General features: G+C 42.4%; 1 protein-coding gene across 2 annotated transcripts in view; it reads left to right on the top strand.

The window, feature by feature from the left end:
- Window positions 1-20968, top strand: part of LOC122539419 (uncharacterized) — a 48046-nt gene that overhangs the window by 21127 nt on the left and 5951 nt on the right. For both annotated transcript variants that reach the window (XM_043674237.2, XM_043674239.2), the window contains 3 exons: window positions 6947-7093; window positions 8677-8755; window positions 10226-10308. In XM_043674237.2, the coding sequence (XP_043530172.2) occupies window positions 6947-7093; window positions 8677-8755; window positions 10226-10308 (309 nt within the window). The remainder of the gene's footprint in view (window positions 1-6946; window positions 7094-8676; window positions 8756-10225; window positions 10309-20968) is intronic.

The following is a 20968-nucleotide window of genomic DNA, read 5'->3' as shown; positions in this document are numbered from 1 at the left end:
AGTGGTGCAGGCTGGTACAATTACAACATTTAAAAGACATCTGGATGGGTATATGAAGTAGCAGGGTTTAGAGGGATACGGGCCAAGTGCTGGCAAGTGGTACTAAATTACTTTAGAATATCCAGTTGGCATGGATGAGTTGGACCAAAGGGTCTGTTTTCACGCTATGATTTTAAGCATGCCAAAATGTCAGACAGGATAAAATTAAATGGTCAGTCTGGCTTGCACGATACAGTCATGTCGTGTAAGGATACAGACGTGTTCCTTGATGAAACACCAATACCAGATCAAATACTAAAATCAAGGCAGATATCTAATTCCAAATGTTTTCTCTTGCACATGGTGCATTAAACATTAAACTCAGAGTTTGCATTCTGCAGGGAAACTACTTGTCTTTGAAGTTGATTTTCTGGAAATCTCTCAAACCTGAGGCTTTTTGTTCAAAATCCTTCTCTCCTGATGATTCAATGTTTGCTTTAAAATGTATAAATTCCTGCATTGATGGATAACAGTAGCATGCCAATTCCAATTTAAAGAGTTATAGTAAAAGGCCTAAGAGAGGTGACAACCCAGTGGTATTATAAATAGACTGATAACCTCAAGATCTGGTAATGTTCTAGTGACCCAAGTTTGAATACTTCCACAGCAGATGTTGGAATTCGAATTCAAGTTTAAAAATCCAGAATTAAAACTTTAATAATGACCACATTTCTATTGTTGGTTGTTGGAAAACCGCATCTGGTTCAATAATGTCCTTTAGGGAAGGAAAGTACTGTCCTTACTTGGTCAGGTCTATATGTGATTCCAGGCTCACAATAATGTGGTTATCTCTTAACTGCACTCTGGGGAAATTAGGGTTGGGCAATAAATGCCAACCTAGCTAGCCACACTCTCACCCCATGAATGAATTTGTAAAAATAAAATCAACTACAATTTTTTTTATAATATATTTTTATTAAGAAAAAATAGATTTTTAAATATTACAACAAATTCAAAACAGTACAAAAATAGTACAAAACTAAACCCAAATAATAAAAACAATTCCCCGACCCACCCTCCTATAAGAATGTATAAACATATATAGAGAAGTATCAAATTAAAAAAAAACCTAAACTAGTTATTTAACTAACTAAATAAATACCTAACAACAAACAAACAAATAGTAATAACTCAGCCAAACGAAACACATACATTCACAGTTCCTCCTCCCTGGTTATTGGACTCCTGAAACACAATCGTTACGGCTATATAAAAGCCCTTGTTAGATAAATCTGTGTCCAGGTATTTCAAAAAGGGTTGCCATGTCTTGTAAAAATTCTCAGTTTTGTGGTGTACCATATTTGTGAGAAAACCCAGGGGAATATGCTCCATAACAATCTTCCGCCAACCCGACAGGCCTGGGGTGGGGGGGGTTCTGATATCCAACCTAGCAAGATATTCTTCCTTGCACAGAATGTAAGAATATTGAAAGGTTTTGCCTTATGCGAGTCTGCAGGAAATAGAATGGGTAGGCCCAAAAGGAGCGAAATAGGGTCCTTCTCCACCCCTACACCTAAAATCCTCTCCATTGCACCCACCACAGCGCTCCAATATGTTTGAAGCCTGTCACAAGACCAAAGACAATGGGTAAGAGTGCCCGTGCAGACCTTGCACTTGGGGCATGCTGAAGATACCCCTGGTTTAAATTTTGACAAACGTTCTGGGGCTAAGTGGACCCTGTGGAGAATCTTCAACTGTAAAGCATGGGTCCTATTGCAAATTGATATCTTCCTTGTATTCTTCCAAATATCCTCCCATGCCTCTGAAGAAACTTCAACACCCAGCTCTCTTTCCCACATCTTGCAGAGTCGATCAGACTCATCTGAGGTGGCACCCCTCCCCCCCCCCCCCCCCAATTGGTGATATAGAGTACTGACAGAGAGTGTACTCTTAGCCCTTAGTACTCCTCTTTCTATGTCAGATTTGTAGGGATCAGTCAAAAGTGTGGTCCTTTTTTGAATAAAATCCCTAACTTGAAAAAACCGAAAGATGTCTCTATTAGGTAACTCGTACTTCCGTACTAACTGATCGAAGCACATCATTACATCTCCCTCAAATAAATCACCCATGCAAGATATACCCCTAGTTGCGCAACATTTAAATCCTGAATGTATCATACCCAGTTGAAAACTCGGCATACCCACTAAAGGTGTAAACAAAGATGTTTTGCCAATTTACCTTCCCTCTGCCGAATTGCCCTCCATGCTTTAACAGTATTGATGACTATCGGGTTATGGCAATATTCCCTAACTGTCCTCACCTTGTCCAAAAACAGCAAAGTGGTAAGGGGGCACCTTGCCTGGGAGGCTTTGATATCTAGCCATATTGAAAGAGGGTCCCCACAAACCCAATCACTTACGTAGGTCAAAAGCGAGCTTAATTGGTAATTTTTAATGTCCGGAAGGTCTACTCCCCCCAATCTGTGAGGCAACTGCAGTTTGGCTAATTTAATGAGGGGCCGTTTACGGTGCCAGATAAAGGAGCTGAACCAACTGTTCAGTCTCCTGAGTGTTTGTTTATTGAAAGTCAGGGGGAGCATCTGTATAGGGTATAGCAAAGGAGGGAGAATATTCATCTTAATAAGCGCTATCTGACCCAACCATGAGACTGGAAGTGCCTCCCATCTTTGGAGATCTTGTTTAATTTTTTCAAATAACTGAGTAAAATTGGCTTTGAACAGCCAATCCAGAACTGGAGTAATGAATATGCCCAAATACACACAACCCCCCTGTGACCACCCAAATGGGAATCTATAGTCACTCTCAAGAGCCAACTCTTTCGTAAGACCACCCATAGGCATAGCCTCTGATTTAGCAAAATTAATCTTATACCCTGAAAAAGCGCCAAACGTGTGAATGCATTGTATCAGGCAAGGCACTGAGACTGCTGGATTTGTCAAGAAAATTAGAACATCATCTGCATACAGCAAGATCTTATGTAATTTTGACCCCACTTCTGGAGCTGATATATTGAGATCTCCACGAATGGCCTCTGCCAACGGTTCAATCACCAACGTAAAAAGTAATGGTGAAAGGGGACAGCCCTGCCGGCTGCCCCTAGAAATATTAAAATTGCTTGATCGTACCCCATTGGTAATGACCACAGCGAGAGGTACACTGTAGAGAACCTTTACCCATCTTATGAAAACTTCACCCAGACCAAACCGGTCTAGAGTATAGAAAAGGTACGGCCACTCAACTCGGTCAAATGCCTTCTCTGCGTCTAAAGAAATCACCAATCCCTGTATTGACTGCTGTTGGCATGCTTGAATTACGTTAAGCAGCCTCCTAACATTATTGGAGGATCTGCGGCCTTTTATGAAGCCCATCTGATCCTCTTTAATAATAGAGGGTAACACAGTCTCCAGCCTTAATGCAAGAGCCTTAGAGAGGATCTTAAAGTCCACATTTAAGAGCGAGATGGGCCTGTATGAAGCACAATCTTCCAGATCCTTCACTTTTTTAAGGATAAGTGAAATATTGGCCTCTCTCAGAGATGGTGGGAGACAAACATGACTGTATGAATCAATAAACATATTCAGCATCGGGCCTGACCGTATACTTATAAATTCCTTATAGAATTCACTGGGAAGTCCATCAGGACCGAACGCCTTTCCACTCTGAAGCTGCCTCACAGCTTCCTGCACTTCTTGCTCTGATAATGGGGCATTGAGAAAGGACTGTTGTTTGGGAGTCACACCCGGGAGCTTAAGATCTCTAAAAAGGATTCCATTTTGGACTGCCCCTCCTCACAATTCTCAGAGTGATATAAATTAGAATAGAATCTCTGGAACGCCACATTAATCTTTTTAGAATCACGTTAGGTTCCCCGACCCTTCCCTAATGGCTGTAATGGTTTGTGGGGCACTTCTCTTTCTGGCAAGGTATGCTAAGTATTTGCCTGGCTTGCCTAGCTTTGCAAAAGCCAGCTCCTTCTTTCCCGTCTGCGTGAGCTCGGAATTTAGTGCAGACCGCAGTGCCGTAATCCTCTGTAGTTTGACCAACGAGGTGTGTCAAAATAGGCCTTCTCGGCTGCCTTCAACCGTGCTTCAAGGAGACGTTGCTGCTCACCCTTCTGCCACTTCCTGCTTGTGGAATATGAAATAACTAACCCTCTGGCATAAGCTTTGGCAATTTCCCAGAGAACAGATGAGCTATCAACCGAGCCTATGTTGATGTCTAGGAATGCCTGAAATTCCCTAGAGAAATACTCTACAAACTTGCTGTCCATGAGAATAAAGGGGTCCATTCGCCAGTACCTTGAATCCACTGTAACATCCTTAATTTTAACCATGAGGTACACTGGAGCATGATCAGAGATGGCAATATTACCAATCGTACAGGATGCCACCAGATCCAGGGTTACCGCAGGGGTCAGAAAAAAAATCAATCCTTGTGTGACATCTATGTGGATTGGAGAAAAATGTGAAATCCCTACCTGTAGGGTGGAGACACCTCCAGACGTCCACCAATCTTAATTCCCCACACAAACCCAATAACTGTTTAGTTTGTGCAGAGGGTATCGAGGGACCTTTAGGCAACCTGTCTACTGTGGGGTCCATGCGGCAGTTAAAATCTCCCCCTATAATGACATGCCGAGACTTGAGACTTATCAGTTTAGAAAAGGCATCTACCAAGAATTTAAGAGGATGGCTGGGGGACAATAAACATTTAAAATGCCATATTCCTCCCCATGTATCAAGGCTTTAAGAATTACAAACCTCCCGTATGTGTCTTTAACACATTCCAACAATTTGAATGAGAGATTTTTCCTAACCGATATAGCCACTCCCCTACTTCTGGTATTAAATGATGAAAAATAAACTCGGTCAAAGCCATTCTGCTGTAATTTCAGATGCTCCTTGTCATCCAAATGTGTCTCCTGTAACAAAGCAATATCCACCTTCTCCTTTCTAAGACTCAAGAGTACCTTCTTCCTCTTAATTGGTGAGTGACTTCCCTTGATATTCCAGGTACACCATTTAATCAAATCATTAGCCATAATCTTCTGCAATTACATTTAAACTCCAGAGAGGAGGAACCCGAACCACAATTGCTGAGCCTTAGTGTCGCAGGGTCCACCAAATATAAAAACTACATAAACTAAAACCACTACATTTAGCAAACATATAAAATTATTAAAAATAAAAAACAACAAAAACCAGAAAACAAACCAACATATAAAGTGCCAATTGCGCTGAGTAGGGGAACTCACCCCCTGCCCAGAGGGGGCAACTACCCATCCCGAACTGCCCATAAATAGGCATCAAACCATCTCAACCACCTTCACTTCTCCCAGCTAGAGCCGCATTGCAAGTATAAGCTAAAAAGAATAAACACCCCATAGAATATCAATATGAATAAAAAAACATTCTTTTATAAAACAAAGGGGGGAATAAATACCCCACCCATCCTTTGATATGTCCTAATTTAGAAATTTAAAATGTACATCTTAACCACTGCCAGACATAGTTTGAACCAAATTCTAATCAATAGAGGAAAAAAAGGGAAAACAAAGCTCCAACCGGATTTCCTCCATTTCTTTTACAGAATGATAAACGCATACCCAAGCAACAATATTTATACATACTACAATTGTTTAAATTAGGTTAGTTTGTCCACAAAGTCTCTTGCCTTCTCCGATGTGTCAAAGAGATGCATGGATCCATCTAAGGTGATCCGAAGCACTGCCGGATATCCCAGGGAGTACTGAATCCCAAGCTCCTTCAATCTTCTCTTGACACCATCATACGATTTTCGTTTCTGAATCACCGCCGCTGAAAAGTCCTGAAAAAACATGATCTTAGACCCCTTGTAAATTAGGGCCTTTGGACCCTTCCCCTGGAGGCTGGAAGCTTCCATGACTCTCTCCTTATACCGGTAATGTTGGAACTGCACCAGGAAAGGACGAGGGCGTTGATCTAGACCCGACCTCCGTGCTGCGACCCGGTGAGCCCTCTCTATCTTCAATCCTCTCATGCCAGTCTCCAAGTCAAGGAATTTCGGAAGCCAATCTTCAACAAATTCCGCAGGCCGCTCATCTTTCTTACCCTCAGGCAGACCGATGATCCGAATGTTTTTTCTCCAGCCCCTGTTTTCAAGATCATCCACTTGGTCATTCAAATTATGAACCTGCGTCTTCAGGGCTTGGATCTCTTCCTTGAACTGGCATCAGCTTCCACCACTGTGACCCTGTGCTCCTTATCCGTCCTCCTCTCCAGGTCTCCCAGCTGCTGCTCATGCTTCTGCAGCATGAGAGAGACTGGAGCCAGCTTCTCTTCAATCTGTTTCCCCAACATCTCGCGAGATTTCGAGAGCTGGTTCCTGGAGAGTAATCAGCTCTGAGGCTGCTGCAGGCTGAGCTGCAGGCCAGGCCTCAGATGCTCCTCCTCCCTTTTTAGGCATTTCTGGACAGCTGAAAATACAGGTAAGTCAATTTTTAAATGTTTCTTGGGGCTCCACAATCTTTCCAATGCCCCAAGAAATCCTGATGACCTGGGTTGGGTGGGTTAAAGGACCGTCCTACTCCTGCTGCGATGCGAAGCTCTGCAGTGTGATCTTCTCAGATCGCCGCCATCTTAGATCCCCCTAACTACAATTTGTTAATGAAATTGGTGTACAGTAATACTAAGGCAGCCCATTTCATACCTGGCAATATGGCTGTGCAATTCCCTCCACTTCACCTGATGAAGGAGCAGCGCTTGTGATTTCAAATAAACCTGTCGGACTATAACCTGGTGTCATATGACTTCTTACCTCATACCTAGCAATGGGTTATCAATTCATTACAGCCTATATTACACTGTCATTGTAATTTCACCCTCAGCGTGTTCAAAATTTTATCTGGTTCCCTTTGTTCAACTTGATGCAATGAATATTTTCTTTGTCAAAAAATATTCTATATACAGGAGTGACAGAAAGCAAGTCTTTGAAGTAAAAGCAAACGTCAAGGATCCGAATGACACTTTACATCAGAGGAAAAATGTCACAGGAAAAATGTTTCCAGTCTTATCTAAATTGATGGAAGACCAAAATTGTCCAGAGAAAATGCAAAGGTAAATATAATATTGCATGTGACCATTTTGCATGTGGTCTGCAGGAGCAGGCAGCTATAAGAATTAGTCCTTTGTGCATAGCCTTAAAATAGTGTGGTTTGCACATGTCATGTTTGTGAATAAATTCTATGTCAAGATTTGCTGAGTTTGTCATCTGCCTTGGGTTATGTTTTTTCTTTGTGGTCGTGTTGAATTCTCTCACCTCTTATTGGTCACCAAGGATGATGAGCAATGGAAAATACTAAGTGGGTTAATTTCTAAAGGTCTGCTTACCCATCCAGTATAGTTCCCCGGAACTCTGTTTACACTGTTTAAGGTTTCCATCATTCACGCTGAAGTACCAGTGGACAGTGGGAAGAACTCCTGTGAAATGTCAACATTCCTGTCTTTACGTAGAACAGTCTAGTTTGGATTTTTCATTGAGTCCTGAGGCAGATAGGAATTCTATCTAAGCCTTTCTTTAAAAAACCCTTTTTTAAAAAGCATTGTTGTCGGAAGCAGATCACACCATCTTGGAGACATTTGTTACCTATCTCCAATTGCCCTGAGCTTCTGCAGTCATTGCTGTGACAGTTCTTTACCAATGGTTCCAGCTAGCAAATTCCAGTGTAATGCCACTTAATGACAATAAGCGTGCAGTGATAAATGTTTGAAGTTGGGATGCTCAGCAGCAGTGAGGGCCTGTAGGACAGTGTCTTTCACTAGAATTAGAATGCACATCTCCTTCCTGATCAGATGCAGGAAAAAGAATTACACAGCCAGCATTTTTGGGGTGAAAGTGATATTGAATGACAGATTGCATGGAAAACCATAAATCAGTACACCCTCCCTGTGGAATTCAAGACTTGTATTCAATGTTAATGCAACTTCCAGCCTGCACAAATAGAAACAAAAGTATATTTGGTATCCTGGTTTGATACATTCACGTCAGGGCCTAATGAGCTTTTTGATGATGTCATCTGACTTTTGCATGAAACAGGGACTGTGCTACAAAAGTTTGCAGGACTTTGACTGACTTGTGGTATTCCTTTGGAGATAGTGGTCACTCCTTGGTCAGCATCAAGCAGCTCTGGAGGAACAGTCGAAGGACTTGGTCAATTTGCTGATGTCAATTTAGAATTAATGTGTGCCCTGAATCATGATTCATGCATCTTGAACCAATGCAGTATTAGATTAGATTCCCTACAGTATGGAAACAGGCCGTTTGGCCCAACAAGTCCACACCGACACTCTGAAGAGTAACCCACCCAGATCCATTTCCCTCTGACTAATGCACCTAGCACTATGGGCAATTTAGCATGGCCAATTCAGCTGACCTGCACATCTTTGGACTGTGGGAGGAAACCAGAGCACCCAGAGTAAACCCACGCAGACACAGGGAGAATGTGCAAACTCCACACAGTCACCCCAGGCGGGGATCGAACCTGGGACCCTGGCACTGTGAGGCATCAGTGCTAACCACTGAGCCACCATACTGCTCCCTATTCCTAAACTTAGACAAGGTGAGGAAATTTGATATTTGAAAATTACTGCATATTTGATGCCATGTGTTAATTATTAATTTTATATGCTTTCAACTAAAGGAAGAAGAAAGAATTGAAGAAGCCAAATATAAAAAGTGATAAGAAAGATTTTGAGCAACTGCCATTGGTCAATATTCAGGTAAACTAGTAATCACATGCTACAGCAAGTTCTGTTTGAGTTGTTTGGATCTGGAGTTAAGCAGATTTTAATTTCTGGCCATTTCAAATAACTTAAGCGAGCAGAATTCTGTCAGGTAAAGCAATTGGTGGTACAAACAATTAACTAAATAGTATGGGAAAAATAACTTGCAATTGCCAGCATATCCACAGGACGAAGAGGTAAACTGAGATTTGAAATCCCCCAGATTTACCAATTTTTGCCACTCTGGTTGGTTCACCTAGAAGGGTGAAGGAGCTGGGTAAAATGTCTTATGGGGAATGCCATGTGGTTTTCCCACTCCAGTAAAATCTGTCCCTTAAGTAATTCAGTTACACTTTTTATTAAGACATAAATTGTCTGATAGTTGGTGAAAAGGGCAACTTGTAACAGAACTCCATCTGGATTATCCATGCCTTCCTTAATCGCACAGTGTGGCTCCGGGCAGTCAGTTAGAGGAAGTCTGTGGGAAAATGGATGTGAGGTCGCTACTGTCGCCAAGTACAGGCTTGGCATCCCAATGCCAGCATCTAGAGGCCTGGGGTAAAATTCAGGGAGTAGTCACACAAGTAGGCAATGTATCGTCTGAGGCCTGTCCACCAATTAATTATAGAACAGTACAGCACTGGAACAGGCCCCTCAGCACATGATGTTATGCTGAACATAATGCCAAATGAAACTAATCCCCTCTGCCTGCCCTTGGTCCACATTCCTCCATTCCTTGCATTTTCATGTGCTTATATAAAAGTCCCATAACTGCCCTTACTGTATCTGCCTCCACCAGCATCCCTGACATGCGTCCCAGACTCCTACCACTCCATGTAAAAAAACTTGCCCCTCACATCTCCTTTGAATTTTCACCCCCTCACCTTAAATGTATGTCCCCCAATATTAGACATTTCAACTCTGGTAAAATGTTTCTGACTATCAATTCTAAATATGCATCTCATAATTTTATAGACTTCTATCAAGTCTCTCCTCAGCATCTGCCATGCAAGAGAAAACAACATGAGTTTTTCTAGCCTCTCCTTATAGCTCATCCTCTCTAATTCAGGCAGCATCCTGGTAAATTGGTGACCTGTACCTTGACTATACTTCTCCGCCTTTGGTCCACGTCCCTAACCCAACAAAAATCTATTGATCTCTGTTGTTGTTGTTCAACATTGGCAGATTTTTTGGGGAAGAGATTTTGAGATATTCCCTTCCCTTTGTGTGAAAAAGAATAATTCCTATTTTCTGGCTCTTCATTTAAGATTAGGCCTCCTCAGTTTAGCTTTCTCCACCACAAAATAAGGACTATTTTACCCTGACACTTGGCTCAGCTCAATGGAGAGCAATACCAGTTTACATCTGGCTGCATTATGTTGCGGTGAGAGGCTCGTAAGGCTGTAAAATCAGTGGTGCACTAAGTCATTAAGTCTGTTCTTTTCTAATTGTTTATTCAATATATAGCAAAAGAATGAAGATAAATTGAAGTCTGGTATGGAAGTAAATATTCAGAAAAGGTCTGATGAAGAGACAGTAAAAGAGCCGAAGTAAGATTACAAATTTTTCAAATATGGTTCAAACTGTAATCACAATTTTTGTGATACATGTATGTTCATGTAACATGTTTCATTGAATATTTGAGTCATCAATCAATTGAAAATGTTGTTAATGATTCCTGTGATACCCAAATCTATTGAATTCTCCCAGGTCTGTCACTTAGCAGTGAGATTTACAAGTCACCTGATAGATGAAAGGAGCGCCAAAAGATGATGAAGTATGACTTGGTATGTTTTCAGGTGGATTTGAACTGGATGGCATTCTGATTGACCATCTCCTTTATTGCCGGTGGACTTGCATTTCTGCTTGAATCCAGCAGTATGCCATATCAATATGTAAATTGATGTTGTGTGATGTAGCTAAGCTCCAACTGCCTTTTTAGGGACTGCCAAGTTCACTAGTTCCTGTTTCAGCTTGCATTGTAGCTGTAGAAAGCCCCACTTAGAGTCATAGAGATGTACAGCATGGAAACAGATCCTTCAGTCCAACTTGTCCATGCCGACCAGATATCCCAACCCAATCTAGTCCCACCTGCCAGCACCCAGCCCATATCCCTCCACACCCTTCCTATTCATATACCCTTCCAAATGCCTCTTAAATGTTGTAATTGTACCAGCTTCCACCATTTCCTCTGGCAGTCCATTCCATACACATACTACCCTCTGCGTGAAAAAGTTGCCCCGTAGGTCTCTTTTATATCTTTCCCCTCTCACCCTAAACCTATGCCCTCTAGTTCTGGACTCCCTGACCCCAGGGAAAAGACTTTGCAGTGAGAGGTCCAACACTGAGGTAGGTCACAGTTAGTGTTCCTCCAGGTTGCCTGCCAAAGACTAAACACAAGAAAAATCTGCCTTGGATATTGTCACTATTTTCTATTTGATAAAAAAGAAGAGAAACAACATTATTTTAGAATCTTAATCCATGGTCAATTTAGAGAGGGGAAACAAAGTAGTTCAAGAGCAAAATGTTCACTTGTGTATAATCTTCATTTCCTCAAGGCAGCAAATAATTAGCCTTGAAGTGTAGGCATTATTATAATGTACTCAGGTACATCAATTTGTGTATAGCAAAGCCTCTCAGAAGATAAAATTAGATGTTTTAGAAATTAATCTTCAAATAGTATCATGGAATCTTTCACATTCATTTCAAAATGTCAATATCTTCCATTGAAAAACAGTCCCAGTTCATTTTAGGCACCTTTAACTTGACAATTGACAGACTTTATTCAGGAAAATGAAGGAGGCATAACTCATGTTTGAGTTTATCCATGTAACACTCACGTATGTGCTTGGTTCTAGACTGAACTATTCCAACACGCACACTTGGCTGTCTCCCACATGCCATGTTCCAGAAACTTAGAAGTCCTCCAGAACTCTGCTGCTCATGTCTTAACTTCCACTTAAGTCCCATTCACCAATCACCTCTGTGCTCACTGATTTATTTTGCACCTAATTAAGCAATTTATTGATTTTAAAAGTTTCTGCATGACTAGCCCCTCTATCTCAGGAATCTCCTTCATACTCAAAACCCTCTATTTGTCTGCTTTATCTACACTATTGATATTCCTCCAATTTTGGTTTCTTCGGAATTCTAAATTTTATTTACTCCCACATTAGTTGGCTAATCTGCCTAAGCTCTAAGACCTTTCCTTCACAAAACCTCTCCACCTTTCTAGCTTGCTCTTCTTTTTAAATGCTACCTCCTTGACTCGCTTTTAATTATCTGCATTAAGATCTTGTAATGTTACTCAATGTCCTATCCAGTTTTACAATGCTCCTGTAAAACATAGAGTTATTGTGATAGAGGGATACAGAAATGAGGTCAGCCAAGTGGACCTCAGAACATGAGTTCCCTGATTGGGGTTTTAATTTGGTCCAATCAGGGAGTTTTGGCTGACAAGTAAAAACAGGATTGTCAGACGTTTTGACAATCAGAGCTGACTCTGAAGGAGCTGGATCGGTCTGTAAATAAAGAGTGAATGGTTAACGGGATACCGGCCTCTGTGGGGTTATTTCAGTGGCAATAAAAGAAAAGCAAGTTCCTGAAGAAATTCACTCACAATAGTCGTCTTTGAATTTTAGTAAACATTCGTGGCATCACGCCATTATTTGGGAAGCCTGACTCGTTTGATCCTGCCGAAGACTGGGCCCAGTATTTGGAAAGAATGTGTTATTTTTCTGGGCAAACAACATTGATGAAAAGTAACAAGTAATTTTCCTGACAGCTTGTGGGCCCACAGCTTTTCAGTTTTTAGGAGCCTAACTTTCCCTGAAGCACCAGATATTAAAACATTTCGAGAGTTGGCAGATTTTGTTATGAAATATTATGACCACAAGACTTCTCTAATTCTGAGATGCTATCGGTTTTACTTGTTCGTTTGAGAACCAGGAGAATTTTTGACTAAGTCATGACGCTGACTAGACTGAGAATCTATACTGTAGGACTTTTACAGATTAAGGCTACAACTTCTTTTATGAGAAGCAGCTGGTTCAGTTACTACTGACTGTAGCATAAGGCTCAAGCTCCAGCTTGATGGGGCACAATTAGTTCAGAAGGATTTATCTAGATAGGCTGAACATTTTTCAATTACAAAATGGTGCCTGAGTTAAGTCCAGAAGGTTTTCATGATGCTCTAGGAACTATCAAAGGAGGCAAGGCAACACTGCATGTCGACCAGAAAGCAATTCTGAGTCTGCAATGCCCATCCAGTGTCAATTGCCTTAGGCAAGAGTAGAGGCAGAAATCAGAAGGCTAGAAAGCGAAGGAAATCATCATTCTCCCAGACAAACATATGCCTTAGAAGGAAAAGATGTATGTTCCAGGCACCCCAAGTGACCTACTTGGGCTACAGAGTCAATGCAACTGGTTGTACCCATTGGAAAATAGAGTGAGGGTGATCAAAGGTGCCTCAGCTCCAACATCTATACTGGAACTTAACTCTTTCCTTGTACTGGTGAATTATTATTGGAACGTTCATACTTAACCTGGCTTCCATTCTGGCATCTTTGCATCAACTCTTAAAAAAGGGTCAGCCTTGGAAATGGTCATGTAGCCAAACCATAGCTTTCAGGGAAGTGAAGAATCAGCTATCATCCTCTTAAGATGTAGGCACACTGTGATTCCAAGTGAGATCTGGTAATGTCATGTGATGCCTCTCCATACAGCATCAGGATGGTATTAGCTCATTGGTGGCCCATGTAGAGGATTCAAAATGTGGCACTTGAAAAGCACAGCCTGGCAGGCAGCATACGAGGAGCAGGAGAGCCGATATTTTAGGCATAAGCCCTTTGCCAGGAATGGGGGGGGGGGGGGGTGTAAGGGGGCTAAGAGGTAAATAAGAGGGGATTTTGGGCTGCGGGAGAAGGTAGCTTGGAAGGCAATAGGAAGATGCATGTGGGAGATGATGGTAATAGGTCAGAGCAGAAGGTGGAGCTGATAGGTGTGAAGGAAGGTGGACAGGTGGGACAGTTCAAGAGGGTATTACCAAGTTGGAGGATTGGATCTGGGATGAGGTGAGCGGAGGGAGATGAGGGAACTGATGAAATCGATGTTGATGCCATGTGGTTGGAGAGTCTCAAGGCAGAAGATGCGACCCTCTTCCTGCTGGCATCACATGGCTAGGATTTTGCAGTGGAGAAGGCCCAGTACTTGCACGTTCTTAGCGGAGTGGGAGGGCGAGTTGAAGTGGTCGGAAAGAGGGCGGTGGGGTTGTTTGGTGCATGTGTCTCAGAGATGTTCTCTGAAACGTTCTGCGAGTCAGCTTCCTGCCTCCCCAATGTAGAGGAGGTCACGTCGAGAGCAACGGACACAGTAGGTGAGGTGTTTGGATGTGCAGGAGAATCTCTGCCACATGTGGAAGGATCCTTTGGGGCCTTGGATGGAGATGAGAAGGAAGGTATGAGCACCTCTTGTGGTGGCAAGGGAAGGTGCCGGGAGTGGAGGGTGGGTTGGTGGAGTCGCAGAGGGAATGGTCTCTGCGGAATGCTGATAGGTGTGGGGAGGGAAATATACCTCTGGTGATGGGTTCTGAATGTAGATGGCGGATGATGCGTTGTATCTGGCAGTTGGTGGGGTGGAAGATGAGGACCAGGGGGACCTATCCTTGTTGTGGATGGAGGGGTTGGATTCAAAGGCACAGAGGTGCGGGAAGTGAAAGAGATGTGCTAGGCAGCATTGTTGACCATGTGGGAGGGAAGATTACGATCCTTGAAATAGGAAGCCATCTGGAATGTAATGGAGTAGAATCGATCCTCCTAGTAGCGGATACGTCGGAGGCGGAGGAATTGTGAGTAAGGGATAATGTTTTTACAGGAGGCAATGTGGGAGGAGGTGTAGTCCAGATAGCTGTGAGAGTTAGTGAGTTTGAAGTAGATGTCCTTCTGTAGTTATTTGCCAGAAATGGAGACGGAGAAGTCAAGGAAGAGGAGAGAGATGTCCGAGATAGCCAATGTGAATGTGAGGTCAGGGTGGAAGGTATTTGTGAAGTTGATGAACTGTTCAACCTCCTCATGGAAGCAAAAGGTGGTGTCATTACAGTCATAAATGTAGCGGAGGAAAAGGTGGGGAATGGTGCCGGAAAATGGTGTAGCTGCGGAAGATGGACTGTTCCACATACACCCAATGAAGAGGCAAGCATAGCTGGAGCCCATGCGGGTACCCATGGCTGTGCCTTTGATCTGAAGGAAGTGGAGGATTCGAAGGAGAAGTTGTTGAGGGTGAGGACCAGTTCAGCTAACCGCTGAGTGTGTCGATGGAGGGTACTGGATGGGTCAACAGGAGAGGAAGAAACAGAGTGCTTGGAGGCCTTCATCATGGTGGATGGACGTGTACAGGAACTGGATGTCCATAGTGAAGATGAGGTTTTGGGGGCCATAGAAACAAAAGTCTTGGAGGAGGTGGAGGGCATCCTGAATGTATGTGGGGAGTTCTTGGACCAAGGGGGACAGGACGATGTCAAGATATGAGGCGATAAGTTTGGTGAAGCAGGAACAGGCGGGGACAATGGGTCGACCGGAGCAGTCAAGTTTGTGGATTTTTGCCCAGAGGTGGAACTGGGCAGTGCGGGGTTCTGAGCCTATGAGCTTGGAGACTGTGGATGGGAGATCTCCTGAGGTGATGAGGTTGTGGATGGTTTGGTGATGGGAGGTGAGCTCGTGGTTGAGGGGGCAGTAGGAGGAGGTGACTGTGAGTTGGCACCTGGTTTCAAAGGTGGGCAGGTCAGTGCGCCAAACATTCTCCCGATGTAAAGGAGTATCCAATAGCATATGCATCCAGGACTTTGGTTAATGTAGAGCATAAAAATGCCCAGATAGAGAAAGAAGCTTTGGCAGTTATATTTGGAAGGAAGTTCTACCAATACCTTTACAGACATAAATTTGTCATCATAACCGACCACAAACCACTGCTTGATCTACTTAAGGAGGACAAGGCAGTGCCATGCTTCTGGCCGAATTCAGCAGTGGGCTCAAATACTAATACATAGTTACAAGTTGGAACACTGTCCAGGAGGTCAAGTAGCGAATGTGGATGCATTGAGCTGCCCTCTGCCGGCAGATACACCACCAATGGTACTGCCACTGGAAGACACCATGATGGTTTTAAATTTTCTGGACATACTTCCGGTCACAGCTGACAATATCAGACGTTGGACACAGAAAGATGCGATCCTGGCAAAATTGAAATAGCTGGTGGCTGATGGGGAAAACCCAAGGAGCAACACAACCAGAATTTAAACTTTCTTGCCCCGGAGAGACCCGATCACGGTAGAGGATGGCATATTATTACAGGAAACCAAAGTGATTGTCCAGAGCAAAGGTTGCCACCAGATACTGGCTGAACTCCACCAGGATCATCCAGAGGTTTCCAAAATGTAGATGTTGGCAAGAAGTTGTGTTTGGATGCTGACATGGTCACGTTGGTGGGATAGTGTCCAGAGTGGCAACAAGGACAAAAATTACCACCAGCAGCTTCCCCACAATTGTGGGAATGGCCAAGTAAATTTTGGGTCCGGTTACACATTGACTATGCTGGCTCTTACACGGGCTCCATGTTCTTAGTCATTGTGAATGCCAACTCAAAGTAACTGGACGTGAATAGAGTTCATTCGTTAGCATGGGGCTGACCATAGAAAATTTGCATACATTTTTGAAAATTGCATCACAGGTAGACAAGGTGGTGAAGAAGGTGTTTGGCATGTTTTCCATCGTTGTTCTGACCATTGAGTGTAGGGGTTGGGAGGTCATGTTGCAGTTTTACAGGACGTTGATGAGGCCACCTTTTTGAGTATTATGTACTGATCCAGTCGCCCTGCTATAGGAAGTGTACTATTAAATTAGGGAGGATGCAGAAAAGATTTACAAGGATATTACCAGGACAGGACGGTTTGAGTTATGAAGAGAGGCCGGATGGGCTGGGACTTTTTTCACTGCAGCATATAAGATTGAGGGGTGACCTTTATAGACGTTTATAAAATCATGAGGGGCATAGATAAAGGTGACCAGCAAAGGTCTTTTCTCTAGGGTAGGAGAGTTTAAAAACTAGAGGGCATAATTTTAAGGTGAGAGGAGGAAGATTTAAAAGGGATCAGAGGAGCAACTTTTTCACACAGGATGGTTCATATGAGGAATGAACTGCTAAAGGAAGTGGTAGATGCAGGTACAGTTGCAATGTTTAAAAGACATTTGGACAGACAAATGAATAGGAATGGTTGAGAGAGATATGGGCCAAATGCAGGCAAATGGGACAACTTAGTTTGGGAAAATTGACAGTTGGACCAAAGGGTCTGTTTCAATGCTGCATGACTCTTTGACTCTATATCAGATAATAGGCAAATCAACAGTGATATAGTGACACACAATTAACAGGGTGTTTCAGAATACTCAGAATTAATTAAATTTTACAGCACACCCACTATCCATGGTTAACCAAATTGTGTACAAGCATTAACCTTCAGGAGAAAAGTACATAACTGTGGAAGATGAGTGGCAGGTGTTAAGGGACCAGACCAGCCCCCCTCACAATACTTTACTTTAAACAGGTAGTCCAGAGCCTCCCCTTTTCCCCTTTTTAAAGGTAAATCTCAAGTGCCTGTTCCCGATGCAATGTGACTAGTCAAGCTCCTTGACATTAGGCATAGCACTCTGCATTTAAACGCTGTAGTTAAAATACAACCAAAGAAAGAAGAATCTGGAATAGCTTAACTGTATTGGAAACTTAACAGAATTATAGATGCAGTAACTATTACTAATTAACTTTCCAATATAGCAACATCCCTTAAACAAACCCCATGGCAAAAAAAGAAAATCAGATACACATTCTCACATGCAGTTCTCCTATCCAGGAGAAAGAAAAACAAGGGGTGACATGGTGGCTCAGTGGTTAGCACTGCTGCCTCATAGCGCCAGGGACCTGGGTTCAATTCCTGCCTCGGGCAACTGTCTGTGTATAGTTTGCACATTCTCCCTGTGTTTGGGTTTCCTCCGGGTGCTCCAGTTTCCTCCCACAATCTAAAGATGTGCTGGTCAGGTGAATTGACCATGCTAAATTGCCCATAGTGCTTGGTGCATTAGTCAGGGTTAAATATAGGTTAGGGGAATGCGTCTGGGTGGGTTACTCTTCAGAGGGGCATTGTGGACTTGTTGGGTTGAAGAGCCTGTTTCCATGCTGTAGGGAATCTAATCTTAGAAAAAGGAAACAGAGGGTAGCAGCCAAGAGACATTCACTGAAGCTTCCAACTCTGTTGAGACCCCAATAGCTTCTGATGCCACTGAAAAAACGAAACCCAGAAATCCTGATCTGTGAGAGCTGGCCACACCCATTCAGGCTGTTAAACAAAAACACAAGACCTCCAAAGCTGTTTACTCAAATGGTCTTACCCAGCCAGCTCAGAACCTCTCATTCAGTCTCTCTCTTAAAAACAGCCAGGACAATGTCTGCTCTTAAAGTTACAACATTGTCACACAGATCAGATGATAGGTCAGTATATAATTAATGGCACATTTCTGAAAGATTAATTGGAAGAAGGAAATTAGAGTATGAGCGGAGGCTAGCTAGGAATGTAAAAATGGATAGTAAGATGTATCTACTGGTGTTTTAAAATGAAAGTAGTAAGTAAAGTGAGTGATGATCTTCTAGAGAATGAGAATGGGGAGTTAATAGTAGAGTAAGGAAAAAGAGGATAAATACACAAATAGTTAGCTTCTGTTTTCACTATAGTGGATACAAAAAAGTTCCAGTAATAGCTGAGAATCAGGAGGTGGAAGGAAGACAAGAACGTTATGAAATTACAATAAGAAAGGGAATGGTTTTAAGCAAATTACTGCATCGGTGGGATGAAAAATCTTTGGGTCCATTGGACTACATCCTAGGGTTTTTGTAGAGGTGGCTAGTGAGGTAGTGGATACATTGCTGTTAATTTTCCAAAACATCTTTGATTCACGAAAAGGTTCCATCAAATTGAAAAGTAGCAAATATAACCTTTCTGTTCAAGAAGGGAGGGAGGCAGCAAACTGGAAACTATAAGGTAGTTAGCTTGACATCTGTCATGAGGAATGTGTTAGAGTCAATCATTTAAAAGCTGTAACTATGAACTTGAGGTAATCTGGAAGCATCAGCATGGTTTCGTGAAAGGAAATTCCTCTATAGCCAATATATTAAAGTTCTTTGAAGGGATTACCTTCATTGCGGATAAAGGGAAACCTGTAAATGTACTATACTCGGTTTGCCAGAGACATTTGATAAGGTGCCAGGTCAAAGATTATGTGGAAAATGAAAACTTATGTTTACAGAGTAACACTTTGGCATAGATGGAAGATAGGCTGGCCAATAGAGAGCATGCATAAATGGATCTTTATTGATTGTCAGGATGTGAAACATGGAGTCCCGTAAGGATCTAAACTTGGACCTCAACATTTTACAAGTTCTCTCAATGCCTTTGATAAGGGGAGCAGATCTAAGATAACTAATTTTGCAGATGCCACCAAAATAAATCTGAAGGTATGTTGTGAAGAAGACATAAAGATGTAGGTTGAGTGAAATGGGCAAAATCTTGGCTGAAAGAACACAAGGTGGGAACACACAAAATCTTTTACTTTGGCAGCAAGATTGAAAAAGCAAAGTATTACTTTGCTTATTACTTTGCTTTCCCCACATTACATAAGTGGGGAAGGACTGTGGAGTTCCAAAATATAATGGGATGTGGGTGTTCTAGTGCATTAGCCACAAGATAGTATGCAGGTACAACATGCAATCAAATAGGCTAATGGAATATTCTCTTATTATGAAAGGAATTGAACATAAAAGGAGGAATAGTACGCTTCCACACATACTGTGTGTAATATTTAGTTTCCTTTTTTAAGGAAGAATGGAAGATGGCTCAGAGGAGATTCACGAGATTGATACTGTGAATGAGTAGTGTGTTTTATGAGGATAGATTGGATAGGCTGGGCTTGTTTCCACTAGAGTTTAAAATGAGGCATGAATTGATTGAAGTTTACAAGATAGTGAAAGATCTTGAAAGGGTGGAAAGGATATTTCCTCTTTTAGGTCAGTCCATAATGAGGGAGCACTCTTTCAGATTAGAGATTGCCCTTTTAGCACAGAGATTATGATAATTTCATTTCTAAGGTTTATGTGAATATGGAATTTTCTACCTCAGAAAAAAATGAAAGTAAATCATCAAACTTTTTAAGAATGCAGTAGGTATTTTTGTTAGGCAAGGGAATCTTAGGATGTTAGGGATAGATGGGAATCTAAAATTTAAAACCCACAGATCAGCTTTGATTCAATCGTGATTGAATAGTGGAACAGGCTTGAGGACTAAATACCGTCACAGAGTCATAGAGATGTACAGCACAGAAACAGGCCTTCAGTCCAACTTGTCCATGCCAACCAGATATCCCAACATAATCGGTCCCATTTGCTTGCACCCAGCCCATATCCCTCTAAACCCTTCCAAATGACTTTTAAATGCTGTAATTGTACCAGCCTCCACCACTTCCTCTGGCAGCTAATTCCACACATACACCACCCCCTATGTGAAAACATTGCCCCTTAGGTCCCTTTTATATCTTTCCCCTCTCACCCTAAACCTATGCTGTCTAGTTCTGGACTCACCTATCCCAGGGAAAAGACTGTGTCTATTTATCCAATCCATGCCCCTCATGATTTTATAAACATCTATAAGGTCACCCCTCGGCCTCTGACATTCCAGGGACAGCAGCCCTAGCCTATTCAGCCTCTCCCTATAGCTCAAATCCTTCAACCCTGGCAACATCCTTGTAAATCTTTTCTGAACTCTTTCAAGATTCACAACATCCTTCCAATAAAAAGGAGACCAGAATTGCATGCAATATTCCAAAAGTGACCGAACCTTTGTCCTCTACAGCCACGACATGACCTCCCAACTCCTAGACTCAATGCTCTGATCAATAAAGGAAAGCATACCAAATGCCTTCTTCACTATCCTATTTACCTGCAACTCTACTTTCAAAGAACTAGAAACTTTGCTGATCTTTGAGGTGTCCTATTCTCTCCCTAGTTACCCTTTAGATTCTCCTTAGCTCTATTTGCCAAAGCTATCTCCTATCCCCTTTTTACACTCCTGACTTCTCTCCTAAGTATACTCCTACTGTCTTTTCACTCTTCTAAGAA

The sequence above is a fragment of the Chiloscyllium plagiosum genome, unplaced genomic scaffold, assembly GCF_037043375.1.
Source record: "Chiloscyllium plagiosum isolate Xiang-an unplaced genomic scaffold, Cpla_swu_hap1 HiC_scaffold_36, whole genome shotgun sequence".
Taxonomy (NCBI): Eukaryota; Metazoa; Chordata; class Chondrichthyes; order Orectolobiformes; family Hemiscylliidae; genus Chiloscyllium; species Chiloscyllium plagiosum.
Note: the sequence above shows the minus strand (reverse complement) of the source record. Positions and strands in the feature narration are given on the sequence as shown.